The sequence below is a fragment of the Aspergillus lentulus genome (genome assembly GCF_001445615.1).
Source record: "Aspergillus lentulus DNA, contig: Alt08, strain: IFM 54703, whole genome shotgun sequence".
NCBI classification, from domain to species: domain Eukaryota; kingdom Fungi; phylum Ascomycota; class Eurotiomycetes; order Eurotiales; family Aspergillaceae; genus Aspergillus; species Aspergillus lentulus.
In genome coordinates this window covers 4,715,703-4,731,410 of record NW_028322118.1, presented here as the reverse complement: position 1 = coordinate 4,731,410, position 15,708 = coordinate 4,715,703, and the positions used below count along the sequence as shown (strand labels likewise).

The 15,708-nt window shown below is 53.4% G+C and overlaps 5 protein-coding genes across 5 annotated transcripts; 4 read left to right on the top strand and 1 right to left on the bottom strand.

The window, feature by feature from the left end:
• Nucleotides 1–340: 340 nt before the first annotated feature.
• On the top strand, nucleotides 341–3,031 carry ALT_4730 (putative cellobiose dehydrogenase; the record flags this gene model as incomplete). The annotated part of the gene is made up of 2 exons (XM_033556850.2): nucleotides 341–2,524; nucleotides 2,585–3,031. 2 exons carry the CDS (start codon nucleotides 341–343, stop codon nucleotides 3,029–3,031), a joined length of 2,631 nt encoding a protein of 876 aa, XP_033412741.2.
• A 297-nt stretch (nucleotides 3,032–3,328) lies between these two features.
• Nucleotides 3,329–8,825, bottom strand: ALT_4729 (protein BZZ1; the record flags this gene model as incomplete). Its single annotated transcript, XM_033556848.2, has 7 exons — nucleotides 3,329–3,964; nucleotides 6,356–6,720; nucleotides 6,771–7,908; nucleotides 7,959–8,039; nucleotides 8,096–8,623; nucleotides 8,696–8,722; nucleotides 8,781–8,825. 7 exons carry the CDS (start codon nucleotides 8,823–8,825, stop codon nucleotides 3,329–3,331), a joined length of 2,820 nt encoding a protein of 939 aa, XP_033412739.2.
• An 814-nt stretch (nucleotides 8,826–9,639) lies between these two features.
• Nucleotides 9,640–11,409, top strand: dbp5 (ATP-dependent RNA helicase DBP5; the record flags this gene model as incomplete). The annotated part of the gene is made up of 6 exons (XM_033556847.2): nucleotides 9,640–9,727; nucleotides 9,795–9,957; nucleotides 10,020–10,517; nucleotides 10,578–10,815; nucleotides 10,871–11,071; nucleotides 11,128–11,409. 6 exons carry the CDS (start codon nucleotides 9,640–9,642, stop codon nucleotides 11,407–11,409), a joined length of 1,470 nt encoding a protein of 489 aa, XP_033412738.2.
• Nucleotides 11,410–12,019: 610 nt separating this feature from the next.
• On the top strand, nucleotides 12,020–13,532 carry ALT_4727 (putative GTP cyclohydrolase II; the record flags this gene model as incomplete). Its single annotated transcript, XM_033556846.2, has 4 exons — nucleotides 12,020–12,127; nucleotides 12,190–13,146; nucleotides 13,198–13,479; nucleotides 13,527–13,532. The coding sequence occupies 4 exons, from the start codon at nucleotides 12,020–12,022 to the stop codon at nucleotides 13,530–13,532; spliced, it is 1,353 nt and encodes a 450-aa protein (XP_033412737.2).
• A 549-nt stretch (nucleotides 13,533–14,081) lies between these two features.
• On the top strand, nucleotides 14,082–15,077 carry ALT_4726 (dihydrodipicolinate synthase family protein; the record flags this gene model as incomplete). Its single annotated transcript, XM_033556845.2, has 1 exon — nucleotides 14,082–15,077. One exon carries the CDS (start codon nucleotides 14,082–14,084, stop codon nucleotides 15,075–15,077), a length of 996 nt encoding a protein of 331 aa, XP_033412736.1.
• Between the last annotated feature and the right edge of the window lie 631 nt (nucleotides 15,078–15,708).

Genomic DNA, 15,708 nt, shown 5'->3' with positions numbered 1-15,708 from the left:
CTAGCCGTTGACGAGCCCACAGGGTTAATTCTTCCAATCCACCGGGTGCCGTCCTTCATTTCTCGGTCGTTTTCCGTGGCAGGGCGAGTCCGTGCTTGAGGACGGATGGTTGTGTATATGAATGATGTCCTCGCCATAATGGCTGTTCATTCAATTGATCACTTGTCCATTCCTTCGCTTCATTTTCCCTTTTTCCTTTCGGCATTCTAGCCGTCATTCGCTTTGGGCTGCTGCTGGGTCGGCTATCCCGTTCCTTTCATTCATTTTCGGATTTTGTCTTAGCATACTCTGGTTGTTTGCGACCTTGCTTTCTTTCTCGTTCTGATCGACCGAAGATAAGATGCGTTCCTTTCTTTTCGGTGGCTTGGTAGCCTTGAGCTCGACGCTCGGCGCCTTTGCAGCAAACTACAATTCCTCCGCCTACAGTGACTCGGCATCCGGGATTGACTTTCAGAGATGGTGCGATGCGGATACCGGATTCTGCTTCGGTCTAGCCCTCCCGGAGACCGTAGGGACCGACTTTGTCGGTCAACTGGTGGTACCGCTGGACAGCTCGAAAGGATGGGGCGGTGTCAGTCTGGGTGGCTCGATGACCTCGGCTCTTTTGATCGCGGCCTGGCCGAATGGTAACTCTGTTGTCTCGAGTCTGCGCAAGACAACCAACTACGCCAACCCGGAAGTATACAGCGGAGACGCCAGTCTTACCGAGATCGCCGAGGGCACATCTGTCAACAGCACTCATCTCACCTATACTTTCCTTTGCAGTGGCTGCATCCTCGGACAACCAGCGACATTCGACGCCAGCGATGAAACGTACTTCCTTGGCTGGGCCCTCAGCAAGACCAGCCCTACCACTCCTGCCTCGGCCGCTTCGGCTCTGACATACCATGCCGCTGGCTTCGGCAGCTTTGAGATGCTCCTCGGCCAGGCCAAGTCCTCCAAGTACTCCACCTGGGCTGCCATGGCCAAGTCGACCGGCGGATCGCCCTCTAGCACTCCTTCCGCGTCTGCGTCCGTCATCGCGTCCCCTAGTCGCAGTCCTGTCGCCAGCGTGACCCCGACGGTTTCGAACTCCACATACGACTACATCGTCGTGGGAGGTGGTGCGGCGGGTATCGTGGCTGCGGAACGCCTGGCTGAGGCAAACAAGCGCGTTCTGCTCATCGAGCGTGGAGTCGCCCCGACAGTCGAGATGGGTGCCTCTGACGCCCTTGCGTGGAACAAGACCCTGACGCCCGTCGATATCCCGGCCCTGAACCAGGCACTGACCAGCCTGGGTGTCGTTGGGGATTACCTGTGCGAAGACACACCCGGCATGGCTGGATGTGTTCTGGGTGGCGGCACCATTGTTAATGCGATGGCCTTGATTTACCCACAGGAGGCGGACTTTGACGACAAGTGGCCTGCCGGGTGGAAGTGGCAAGATGTCAAGAGTGCCGCTGCCCGCTTCTACGAGAGAAACCCGGGAAGTCTGCTCCCGTCTGCTGACGGTCGCCGATATGATCAGGGCATGTACACCGTGCTGTCGTCCTTTTTGAGCGGCCTCGGATGGAAGTCTGTTGATCAACACAAGCAGCCCAACGAGAAGCACAAGGCGTTCAGCTACCCGTCCTGGTCGGTCGCCAATGGCATCCGAGCTGGTCCTGTACGCTCCTACCTCCCTTTGGTCCAGAACAAGGACAACTTCACCCTGCGTCTGCAGACCACAGTCCGCCGTCTGATCCGCACTGGCGGCCACGTCAGCGGTGTCGAGGTCCAGAACGCCTCGGGCGGTATTGAGGTCATTCGGATCCGTCCTGGTGGCAAGGTCATCCTCGCTGCCGGTGCTCTGTCCACACCTCGCATCCTCTTCAACTCTGGCATTGGCCCCGCCAAGCAGCTCAAGACCGTCCAGAGCGGCAGCACCGGAATCACTCTTCCCGCGCAGAAGGACTGGATCAACCTCCCAGTCGGCCACAACCTCAAAGACCACCCCATGTTCACCGTCAAAGTCAGCACCGGCGCCAACTTCACAGCCTTCAACACCTCCAGCGTCATCCCCGCCACCAACTCCCTCGCGCAGCGCATGTACGCCAGCGGCTCCGGCATCCTCACCCAGGGCGGCCACCGCCTGCAATTCTGGACCTCGAACGTCGCCAGCGACGGTGTCACCCGCTTCTACCAGGCCTCCTGCAGCCCCGGCGGCGACGGCATCATCACCATGAAACTGTACCTCACGCACGGCGCCACCTCCTCCGGCGTCCTGGGCATCAACGCCGCCGGCTCCACAACCATCGAAACCGACCCCTTGCTGCAGACAGCCGAGGACAAGGAGGCGCTCACATCGTTCTTGCAGGAACTCCTCGACGACCTCAAGAACGCCTCCTACTCCGTCCAGGAGCACACTTCCGCCGCGGACATCATCGCCAAAGTGACCAGCGGCGACCACTTCGTCGGCACAGCCAAGATGGGCACCGATGACGGCCGCCGCAATGGCACCTCCGTCGTGGATACCGACGCCAAGGTGTACGGTACCGAGAACCTGGTAGGTCCTTTCTTCTCCCCCGCATCTTACCAAGTCTACTGCAGTATACTGACAAGATAGTACATCGTCGACGCGAGTATCCACCCGGACCTCCCAACCGGCAACACCCAGGCCATCGTCATGATCGCCGCTGAGGCCGCCGTCGCCCGAATCCTTGCTCAGGGTAGCAGCCCCGGCTCTTCTAGCATTGCTGTTTCCGCCCCGAGCCAGAATACCGCTATTGCTGCCCCCACTTCCGTGTCCAGCACTGGGAGTGCGGTCCCTGTTCCTGTTCCTACTGGGGGGCAGGGAACCCCTGTCGGGGGTGGAGTCGTGACTTCCGCTGCGGCGGCTACCGAAACTGAAACCGAAGCTGCCCCTGCTTCTACGACGGCCGGGGCCGAGGGTGCTGGTGGTGGTGTGGCCACCGTCACGAAGTGGGTGACGTCTGTCGATGTGGTTACTGTCACCAAGCATGTTCTTGTGACTGCTACTACGACCGTTACTGTTTTGCCTACATTTGCGTAGTCTCCGAGGAAGAACCAGTATGCCTGCACTGCAGTGAACCGATGTATTAGATATAATAGCTGAATAGATACCGAATCTTCTATATTGCATCTAGTGCAACCCACTCAATCCACAATCTATTTTCATTTCTAGGAATATATCGCTCGCTCATGCTCATGGTCACAGTCATGGTCCTGTTATCCCACGGCCAAAAAACTAGTATAGTATAAACACGATCCCCATCCCCCAGAACCAAAGAGAAAAATGAAATCGTCACATCGTAATCATCATCATCAATCAGCTCACCATCAGATCAGATCACACAGAATCATCCCCCAGCCAGAACTGATCCCCCCATTCAGACTGCATCATCGCACCTCCGCCCACGCCCACGCCCACATCCAGATCGTCTAGCGAGAAGACCCCGTCGCCTGCGTAGCCGCCCGCGCCGTCCGCGAACAGGAACCCGGCGCCGTGCGCGTCGCCGTGCATCAGCGCCATCGAGACGGGGATGTCAGCGACGGAAGCGAGAGCGGGAGTTGCGAACGAGCCGCAGGTTAGCGGGAAGTGCAAGGGCGGGGGCGCGGTGGTGAATACTGGGAGTGAGACTGGAATAGGGGCAGCTGGGGCGGTAGATCGCGCGCCAGGATGGGGATGCCGCTGTGCGTGCGAGTCGCCGGATGTGTATCCGGGACTCTGGCTCATACCCATCCGGGTGTCTGTCTCTGTCGAGCTGCGGGGACTCGGAGAAATCCCCGGTCGTGCGGGGACGGCGCCAGCTGCGCTGGGATGACCTGCGAGCGGTGCCTGGATCGCAGCGTGGCTGGCGGCCGGGGTGGCAGAGTCGAGCGAAGGACGGGGCGCGATAGGTTGGAGGGCGCTGTTTGGACGGGAGGGTCTACCGGATGATTTCTGGAGAAACCGAACCGGAGAAAGGACCACATCAGCGAACGACTGCCTGAGAAGGTATATGCATGGGCAACAACAAAATCCCAAAGAAAAAAGCAAAATCAAGACGGTGCTTCTCCCCCCTCTTGTCTGGTGACATCTACTTTTGAAGATTGAGACTTGGACTCTGCCTCACGTCTGAGTTTGGTGTGCTCCTCTGGAGCTTGGCATGGGGTGCAGTTGCATACAGAGCAGGTCAAAAAGGGGCGACCCTTTCTGGCGATGCGGATCAATGGTCGATCTATGATTCATTATGAGTGTGATTGAAATTGGAGGAGGAAGACGAGAGGATGAAGGAATAGGTACCATTGTGTTTACAGGTTGTCACACGGTGGCCGCGGACGCAAGCTTCACAAGCCCACTTTTCACCGTCAATGAGCATCCCTTGATGGTATGAAAGAGAGAAGCCATGATGAGGGATGAGGAGGAGGAATTTATACGTGGACTGGCGGAGAGGAGATGAGACAATGCATCATGGGCAGTGTTGGGGAGGATTAAAAGGGAATAGAGCTGGAGCTGGAGCTGGAGCTGCCTGCCTCAGGTGTCCGGAGATCGTCTTGTCTTGCAGCCACGGGCTGTCGTGGCTGCAGGTAAAGCGACTTCCCACTTAGGTAGGTCATGGAAGACCAATTTTTACGATATCATTGAATCCGAGAGGATGTGATTGGTGCGGATGGAGAAATATTCGACATTTTGGTGGCTATCATAGAAGGAGGATCCTCTGAGGAATCAGCAGGAAATTTCCTGTGGATGGATCCTGGTGTGTATAGAGAGTCACTACTACCACAGTTGGATATCCTAGACAAAAGACGGAAACCGATGAATCGAGACTAGCGATGAGGGATTTTCGACCCTCGGCTCCCGCAAATGAAACCCAGGGATAGGGGTGTTTCCAGTTTCTCCCAGCTATCCCCCAAAGCAGCAAAGCAGAAAGACAGGAGATGCTAGCAGGTGTAAGCTGGCAATATCAGTTCATCCTTTGGCAGTGCAAGTGGGAAATACCAGGGAGAGAGATGCCAGATTCGTCCTAGCATTGATTAAAACTGGTGGTCCAGCAAATTCCCTCATACATTCGCTTCCTCAAGAGTCAAGGCTCGCTTTTCAGACCGCCCCTCTTCCTAAAGAAAACCAATCTTGCTGCCTGGTGGTATGGATCCTCAGGGTCTTGCAATAATGATAATAATATTAATGACAAACAACATGATCTGCCAGAGAAGAAAAATTAAGACGAGGACAAGACAATTAGAGCTTGACTGCGACGCTCGGGTCACTATGAGGCTGGAGACACACATTTACAGAGACAGAATATCTACAGAGTACAGTATACCGAATAGAGTACACACTGAGCATCAATTTGCTCGAGACAATGACATACATTATTGACTAACTACGATGTAACCGGATAATATCATTTCCAAATCCATTATCAATCGCAGACCTATCTTTCATACCCGCTCGTAATCAAAATCATATGAATGTGTAGATCAACTCGCTTGATGGAGGTGGCTGAGCACTGCATACCCGGCAACAGCACTAAACAATAGCTTCAGCACAAGCCAAATAGAGGTCCGTGGCGCAGTCTAATTGCAGCCGATTTCCATGGTTGATCTTGTATCATCATGGGTGATTTACTATGAGGTATTTCCCCCTGATGATACGATCGTGGCTCGACTAATTTCCTGCGCGATTTTCACGAATAGTTCGAGCCTTGTAGGGTTTTGTTGTATACTCTATCTGCCCCGTAGTAGTTTCGTAGTATAGTAGGTTTCATTAATGCCTTTTGACCGGAGATTTCATACAGAAAGTCAAGAGAAAGGACACAATTGTACCTTTGAACAAATTAATCTATCATGTCGCAGCGTAGCCAACTTCGGGATTAACTCCCGTCTTCGCATAAACAGACCTACGTACAAAGTACACTGGCCAACACTTCCACTCTCCTCGGCGCTCTCTGGAAAAGCGCCTTAATAGGAACGATCGCATCGTGCAGTTTTAGCCTCCAATAGAATTTTGAGGGGAAACGGCGGCTGAAATTAAGGTATCTTCTGCGTGGCTTGTGCACAGTACTTTGATTTCCGACTGCGCTTGCTCTGAAAGGAAGGTCCAATCTTTGATGACAGCTGGCTGGTTCTCCCCTGGTCATTGTTGGAGATCATGAGACCGATGGTCCTAATAGACTGCTGCCCAAATACTATTTCGATCTAATTGCCAAGGTGAGTTCAGAACAGAAGTACCGACGACACGATGCGTAAACAATCTCAAGGTATCCATTCGCTGCTGATGCCACCAATGCAAAGCTATAGATAAATAATGGTCACGATGAAGCCAACCGCCTAACAATAAGCTTAAAACCGCACGATGCCACGTCTACACTTCCTGTATATAGTTCGCAGGTACACTTTTGGTGACCCCTCCCCGTTCAACGTCCGCCCATCCATCCCCGCTGTCCCGGTTGACCAGCACGAACCGGTCGCCTTCCACCATGCTCCATTCCATATCGCTGCGCGCTTCGTAGTCATACAGCGCTTCGACGTATTGCAATTTCTTTGCCCCTCGTCGAGGGGCGACTGCAGGCCCAACCCGCTTGGGCGCCATACTGCCAGCTAACGAGGCAGACGAGTTCGAGTACGTGGAGCCCGGTCGATCCGTGAATCCGGGACTCGCCGTGGGCGCAGGGGATGCTGTCGGTACCACTTCCACGTATGAGGCTGGGACGAGGCCTTCTCGCGATCCAGCGCGAACGCGCATCCATCCGGAGCCATCTAGAAAACCTCAGTTAGGATGAGTCTCCACATGCCAACGGCAAACTTACCATCAGGTTCAATAATATCCACGTCGTACCCTTCCTGCACAGTGATTTCGTCCCCCCCTCCAGCTTGATATGGGTACAACATCTTTCCACGAGGCTCACCTGATTTCGCGGGAGCGGATGGTGGCTCACTTGGCGCTGGAGCGCTAACGTACTGTGCCGGAGGTGGTGCGAGAATCCGATTTCTCTTCGGAGCGGCAACGGCGGGTTTAGTCTCAGCAGGCGCAGCAGGTTCTGTTGCACTGGCTGGTTGGCTGGTAACATTTGACAATGATCGGTTTGCGCTCGCCGCATATCCGGAGCTCAAAGAGTTCATCGTATTTTGCCGAGTGAGTGATGGCGCGGCCGAGGTTCCGTTCGATGGTGTAATATCGAGCGCTGGCATGGCACCGGCTTGTTCTTGTCTCTCCGCCTTGAGCTTCTTCTTCTCCTCCTTGGTCTGTTCGCCAGGACATTCCGCGGGTACCTTCATCTGACATTTGCTGTGGCATGTGTACCCGCAGTCGCGACAATCAAAGCCTTTGGCCGACAGTCCCCAAATGCGCTCCCCGCAAAGATCGCAGTTGGTTGGGATCTTGAACGTTTGTGACTTGAAATTGTGATTCCTGGCTCCTAGAGACAGATCGCCGACAACTGACATGATGGTCGACGTTTCAACCTCTGCAGCCAGTCGTTTCCGGTCTGTTTCATGGAGCGCCTCCTGCAAGAAAAATATGGACCGGACAACCTCGACTTCGCTCCGGTTGTCCTTCCCTTGCCGCACATTTTCTCGGACACGCTTGGCGTTGTCAACTTCCCGCCGCTTCTGGTCGGACTCGACTCGCAAGTCCCGGACTTGTGTCTTGCCCTTGCTGAGTAGGTTGCGCAGAAACACTTTGGCTGTCTCATCTGTAATCATCGACTCGTCATCATGCCAGATAGGACTGGGTTCGAAGACCATGTTGGGAGGTTCCTGCACTTGGGTGACGTTATGACGAAGAAACATCAGTGAGTCAAGGTGCGGTACGTTTCGAGGAATCTCGTTCAGTAGATGTGACATGTGGTCCATACTCTTAGAGAGAGAAGCTTTCTCCAACTGAGCTGCGAGTGACCATACCGAGTTGAGTTTTGTCACCCGGGTCTCATTCAGGTCTTGCAATCCCTGTACATAGTAAGTAATCCACCCGTCCGTAACCTGAGTCTGCTACTCACATCAAGAAGCTCTGGCACATATTCATGGAAATATTTCTCCTTCATCTTGTTGGTCACATTTATGCTGATGAGGTACATGTTCTTCGACACATTAGCAAGACTGGTCAGCCTGGGATTGAAAAGGACGACAGCCTTACCTTGATATTGTTCATTTCCAAAATCTGCTGCTGATAGGCAGCTTGCGCCTTCGACTTTCCGTGGTCAAACGAACTTTCCATCTTCTTTCTGCGCGCCTCGACCTCCTGGCATGCCCCATCATATTTCCCCTTTGCCTTCTTCAACTCGCTATACGATGAGTCTCTCTCCTTCTCCAGCTTCGCATGGAAGTCCACATGACATTTCCTAAGTTCTTCGTACTGCGCCGCTGCTTGCTTGAGAGGCTCCGCCACTTGCGCGACCAACTCCGAGGCGAATTTGTCCCGTTCCGCGGCATGCGATTCGACAGTGGTCAATTGCGTCGTCCAGGTGGTAAGAGAAGCGCTTTCAAGGGAGCCCGGAGTCATCGTAGGATTGTCTCCAACGCTAAGGCTGCTGATTTTCTTCGCCTTGCGATCGTAGTATTTCCGACAAAGGGTAGTGAGTTTGGCGGCGTATTCCTTCTCGATCGCGCTCCGCTCGCGATAAAACTGTTGTATCTCGTCGAGCCATTGTATCCCATTCGACACCTATGAGTGACATTTAACACCGTTGTTCTTGGTCTTGCGGACAAAATGCGGGGAAGCAACTTCGGTACGTACCCAATTGTTCACTGGTTTGAATGCGTCCTATATCAGCAGCAAGTATTAGGTAGCCGTTCTCAAGTGCGTCGATGGTAAATCTTACCTTTAGCTCCGCTCCGAAATGAGGAGCAACGTCCGCAGTTGCCATCTTTTAGAGGGCTTCTGATGTATCCCGGCGCATAAGACACAGTGTCAGAAAGCCAAACCTGGGTGAAGCGTGTACTAGGTGGCCACGTTTGACCGTTCGCGAAAGAGAAGCCACAATCCCCCACGTGCTGACGTCCCTTGGCGGTTTGATGCAGCCAGTAAGGTGTCACAAGTCGCTGAGGCTAATAAAAATAGGAAATGTCTGATAAGGAGCGACCAAAAGGCTATTGTCGTCTCATGTTAACTCCGGTGTTGGTGCGGGCATTGCGGAAGCGGGGATGATGGCTGATGGCTCATGGGCTCATTGGGCTGAGAAGGCCGTGACAATACCAAACCACCTATCTCAGGCCATGCCGGCGTCAAAGACCTCAGTTGCCCTGGCACTGAAGTTACCATTCTGTACCACCCGGTACCACTACGCAATTCCTCTCACCGCCTTCCATGCAGCGCTAGTCAGGGGATTTCCCAAAGAGGGAAAGTGTCATTACACGTTATCGCCTGGCTGGGTTTTTCTACCGTCATTATTGTGCTCCTAAAGCGCAGTCACGCCTTGATACCTTGGGGATTCGAGCTTGAATTGCTATCATATTGCGATTCGCATCAGTGTCAGTGCGATTTCGGCTCTAGGTTCTTGCGGGTGATAAAGTGCCTCCTTTATTCATCTGATTCTATCCTTACTCTTGTCTATCTTTCATTTACCCCGCTGTTTGCCTCTCTCCACAGAGCTTTGGGTGTTGCCCGCCTGCTCACAGCTTCAAAACTGCTGGACCACTTTTCGTCTTCAGTCTCTTCAATTTCTCTTGAAGTCATCTATTATGGCCTCAGAACAGCCAGTGGAAGCCGCCCCAACGGGCGGTTCTCTCGCCGATCGCATCACGAAACCCGAGGAATCAAACACTTCCGGTACGAGCGCCATATCATCTCCCTTCGGCGGATCAGATCGAACATTCGACTAATCTGTTGCAAGCAGAAACACCCGCGCCCCCAGCCGATCAGACAGATGGCGCTCCCGCGCAACTTGGTGGCTCCGACCTCCACGAGCCGGAGTACAACGTTGAAGTCAAACTCAGCGATCTACAAGCCGACCCCAACAACCCACTCTACTCTGTTAAGAACTTTGAAGACCTTGGACTGTAAGGACGCATGGTTTCCTGTGTCTGTAGTGGTTATAACTAATCTCTTCGCGACCCAACAGCGACCCTCGAATTCTGAAAGGGCTGTCGAGCATGAACTTCCGCAAGCCTTCGAAGATCCAAGAACGCGCCTTGCCTCTACTGTTGAACAACCCTCCCAAGAATTTGGTCGGCCAATCCCAGTCCGGTACCGGAAAGACCGCCGCTTTCGTTCTGAACGCGTTGAGTCGTGTAGACCTGTCGACGGAGCAAATGCAGAAGACCCCTCAGGCATTGATCTTGGCCCCTACGCGAGAGCTTGCCCGTCAGATTCTCGGCGTCGTCCAAGTCATGGGCCAATACGTTGATGGACTCATTATTGGAGCAGCTGTTCCGACCGATAGAGACAGCCGTCCTAAAAGACTGGAGTGCTCTATTGTGGTTGGCACTCCCGGAACCGTAGGGGACATGATCAAGAGGCGTACTTTTATCCCCAACAAGCTCAAAGTGCTCGTTCTTGACGAGGCCGATAACATGCTCGACCAGCAAGGTCTCGGCGATCAGTGCATCCGTGTAAAAGCGTAAGTGAACTGTCATAACTCTGCATCTACTACCGCTGTTCCAGCTGACGACTTTACTAGTCTTCTGCCGCGGGATATCCAGGTTGTCCTATTTTCCGCCACTTTCCCGGAACACGTTCATCAATACGCGTCGAAGTTTGCACCTAATGCGAACGAGATTACACTTCAGCACGAAGAATTGACTGTTGAGGGAATCAAGCAGCTCTACCTTGACTGTGCGGATGGAGAGGACAAATACAAGACCCTTGTTCAGCTTTATGGACTGCTTACAGTCGGATCGTCCATTATTTTCGTCCAGGTTAGTAACCCACTGCGCCACGTCCATGAACGACTTGATGCTGATCAGCCTCCAGACTCGTGCAGCAGCTCAAGAAATCGAGAAGCGAATGACGGCTGAAGGACACACTGTTGTATCACTGACCGGTGAGAGGGATCCCTCCGTGCGAGACGCAATCATCGATCAGTTCCGCAGAGGCGAAGCCAAGGTCTTGATCGCGACCAATGTTCTTGCCAGAGGAATTGACGTTTCCACTGTCTCTATGGTTATCAACTATGTGAGTTCTCGCTTCGGAACACGATTATTGTGTCTTACGTGTCTAAACCCCTCTAGGATATTCCAGAACTCCATCAGCCCAGCGTGCCTGGACAACAGGCAGATTTCCAGACTTACTTGCACCGTATCGGTCGTACGGGCCGTTTCGGTCGTGTCGGTGTCTCTATCTCATTCGTGTCGAACCGCGAGGAATGGGAAATGCTCAACCAGATTCAGACATACTTTAACTGTGAGATTCAGCGCGTGGATACCAAGGACTGGGATGAAGTGGAGGATATTATTAAGAAGACCATCAAAAACTCGCGCGCCAACCCAAAATTCGCCGGCGGGAAGGAATAGAGGAGGGCGGCTTGTTCCGGCGTTGTCTATTGTCCGACGAATAAATGACTTTGGCTATGTTTTACGTGTACAAAGTGATGAGAGTAAACTTTGATGCCTACAAACACATGGAGGGTGAATAATAGATACCATTGACCTGTCAATCCTTGTCGTGTTGTTGAGATATATCTAGCTCGGGGTCCGTATATCAGGCGCCATGGTCAGCGATGCCGTCATAGCGGGACTGTGGGGTCGGATTTCTCCGATCCTTCGTTGTAGCTGATAAGGATATGTCAAGCTTCTGGATTAGTGGTCGCAAGTTTCGGACTGTCGGACTTGTTCCTGGGCAATTGGCTACTAGACCAACTCATTGTACAGATATGAAGAATATCCATGAGTCTAGCGGTGAGATGCAACCTGTCTGAAAAAGAATGGAAAAGAGGGGTATCTGCCGGGATGCCTGATGATAAGGTGCGGAGAGAACCTAATGAATGAGATAACAAGTCACATGCAGATGCAGGAGGACAACCCTCGTCTTATTCCTCCTTCTCTCGCCATCTCTTGACTCTGCTCTTCCAAGAACATTATCTTCATCCGCTTCTATCTTCTCATCTCTACACTGACTTACAACATGGGTGACACAACCACATCGACCATGCCGGATGCTCCGAGCATCCAGTCCCCTACATCCCCTACATCCCCTACGTTCCCGTCAACTGGTTACAGCAAGCACATTGTGGTACGTACCAACACAGCCATGCAATCTAGAACAATGCAGTTTGAACTAAAATCCCCCCTAAGTTAACCACCTACCCCGGCCAAAGCGGCGTCGATCCCGTCCCCCTGGTATGGGGTGCACCCGACGCCAAATCCCGTGGTCCGGTCATCGTCACCCGCGGCGCGGGGATGCTCAAGCGACGGAACGCCATGGGCGCCCACGGCGGCAGCTACAGCATCTACAACGCGCTGGCGATCGCGGCAGGAGACCTGGACGTGAACTTCCGCCCGGACTTTCGGAACAGTGAGCCCACGTTCAACTTCCCCTGGCAGCCTTCGTGGGCGGACAAGACGAAGATCGTCTCCATGGACCCATTTGGACATGATATCGTCAACCAGTTCCGGGAGGAGTTGGAGGCGGGCTGGGATATCCGGCCGACGATGGCTGTTACGCGGGCGAATATGAAACTGGCGGAGATCGGGGAGGCCGTGAAGAATGGGCAGTTGGATGTCGATGGGTCGATTGTGGTGGACTCTTCGGGGGAGGTGCGCGTTACCAAGGTTGCGGTTGAGCCGGTCTGGTATTTGCCTGGTGTTGCGGATCGGTTTGGGGTTGATGAGGGGACGCTGCGGCGGACCCTGTTCGAACACACGGGTGGCAGCTATCCGGAGTTGATCACCCGGCCTGATTTGAAAGTTTTCCTTCCTCCTATTGGGGGTTTGACTGTTTACATCTTTGGCCCGCCAGAGCGTGTGTCTGATGAGAATGTGAAGTTGGCGCTGCGGATTCACGATGAATGTAATGGAAGTGATGTCTTCCAGTCGGATATTTGCACATGCCGGCCGTATCTGGCGTTCGGTATTCGGGAAGCAATTCGCGAAGCTCAGAACGGGGGCAGTGGGGTTGTTATATATTTCCGAAAGGAAGGCCGTGCTCTGGGTGAAGTGGTCAAGTATCTTGTATACAATGCTCGCAAGAGGGGTGGTGACACGGCCGACAAATATTTTACTCGGACAGAGAACATTGCTGGAGTGCGAGATGTGAGTTACACCATTCAAAAGACGATTGACGTTGTACCAACTCGCGTATAGATGCGCTTTCAAGCCCTCATGCCCGACATCCTCCATTGGCTTGGGATCAAGAAGATCGACCGCATGTTGTCCATGTCCAACATGAAGCACGACGCCATCGTCCAGTCGGGAATTAAGATTATCGAGCGCGTGCCAATCCCGGAGGACTTGATACCGAGCGATTCGCGTGTTGAGATTGATGCAAAGATCAATGCCGGCTACTTCACGACAGGTAGACAGTATACAATGGAAGAACTGGCGGCGGTAAAGGGACGCGGCTGGGAGAAATGGGAGGATGTCACGGTAAGTAGAGCCATATGTGGGGATGAATTTTTACTAACGTTGTCAAGCATTAACCTGCTATATATTCGTCTATTCATAAGCTCAACCTTGTCTTGAAGAATGATACGACCAGTTTGATGACCTTTCGGGTGTTTAAGAGACGGGTTAGCACTAGCAGAATCACCAAATAGTAAGAGATTGCAAGCGATCAAGGTCATGTAGCTTTTCTGTAAAGTATGCAAGAGGACCTTCTGGCTGTTGTTTCAGTCTGTCAAGCTATGATAGCCGCAACTGGCCATGTTATGATAATATCAGGCCAGCTGCCAATTAATGCCTTAAGAGCGCATTGGATGATCTCCTTATCCTTCCGTTATTCCCTGATAGGATAACCTGGAATCATAACATGCTTATTGATCTGTTCTGTTGTTTCCTAGAGAGGTACTCGGGTTGCCATCCGACACGGATTCTTTTCCCGATTTCCCCGCTCTTTTCGGTAAATCATTCACGTCTGTAGCTATACCAAGTATAAAACCCCTGCTCTACCACTCTTCTGTGCCTATGAACTTCATTCTCAAACTTGAACCGCCCTACCTATGCCTCAGCAATTACAACACTACTCCACCATGGGCTCCTCACAACCCCCCGCAGTCTCACCCCAGCCCCATGTCCCCAAACCAGGCGTCTGGTGTCCCGCCGTAACCTTCTTCAACCACACAACCGACACCCTCGACCTTGACTCCCAAAAGGAATACTACGCTTACCTCTCGAAAACCGGCCTCGCGGGCCTCGTCATCCTCGGCACAAACTCCGAGGCTTTCCTACTCACCCGCGAAGAGCGCGCCCAGCTCATCGCCGCCGCCCGCGAGGCCGTCGGCCCAGATTACCCCCTCATGGCCGGCGTTGGCGCCCACTCCACCAAGCAGACGCTGGAGCTAGCAGCCGACGCGGCGGCTGCGGGCGCGAACTACCTCCTCGTGCTCCCGCCCGCCTACTTCGGCAAGGCGACGACGATGAGCGTCGTGAAGCGGTTTTTCGCGGATGTAGCGGCGCGGGCTCCGCTGCCTGTTATCATCTACAATTTCCCTGGCGTGTGCAACGGGGTTGATATTGATTCCGAGACGATGACTGCCATCGTGCGCGAGTCGGCGGCGGCGCGTGCCGACGGAGTGTCGAATGTGGTGGGTGTCAAGCTCACCTGTGCGTCTGTGGGGAAGATCACGCGGCTGGCGGCGACGTTCTCGCAGGACGAGTTTGCGGTTTATGGGGGGCAGTCGGATTTCCTGCTTGCGGGGCTGAGTGTTGGGTCGGCGGGGTGCATTGCAGCATTTGCGAATGTGTTTCCGCGTACTGCGGCGCAGGTGTATGAGCTGTACAGGGCTGGAAAGGTGGATGAGGCAATGGCGTTGCAGCGCAAGGCAGCCCTGGCGGAGAGTCCGTGTAAGAGTGGGATTGCAGCGACCAAGTATGCCACGGCGGTGTTTAGTGCGTCGCTGGCGGGGATTGAGGGGGCAGAGGAGAAGCTCAGGCCTCGGACGCCGTATGAGGAGCCGAGTGAAGGGGTGAAGCAGATGGTGCGGGAGGTGATGGCGGAGGTTGCGGAGATTGAGAGAAGTATATAGTTGCGATTTTACTACGACGATACTCCGGCCGGGGTCACCACCTTGACTTGTTTTTCGTGAATTGCCGGTAGATGAGCAAATCCCATCGAGGGACCAAGAAACTACCGCGCTTAGTACCTCTCTAGAATGTCAATAGCGTCAGTCCCCAAAGAGTTATTCGCTGACTGTGGGGAAATTTCTCCGACACGCCTCCGAAATCCGAAATCAGGCCGGGACTGCGGGGGTCAGAGATCAAGCTTAGATGAAAGAATCTTTTTTGACTTCCCGAACACGACAAGCGGGATTGTCAAATGCAGAGTCAGTGCATGTGGCTACGAGGTTTCACCGACGAGATCCCGAATTCTGATATTTCATCTCGCCAAGCTGAATGCTAACCTCAACGACGTCACTCCCGGGCCGGGGTTGACGGCAAGATATTTTTGGTATGAGACTTACTGCAAGGTCTGCAGTATCCTCTTCAATTCAAGTACTAGACTCTGTGGAATCGGCTTAAATTTGCGACACTGATAGACTGGTGCAACCAGTATCCAACTCGGCTGCAACGTATCTAGCTATCTCTGGAGAGTCGGACAGTAAATCGGGCTACTGGTCGGCACAAGCCGAAGAATTGGGGAAGCTTCTGTGCAATTCT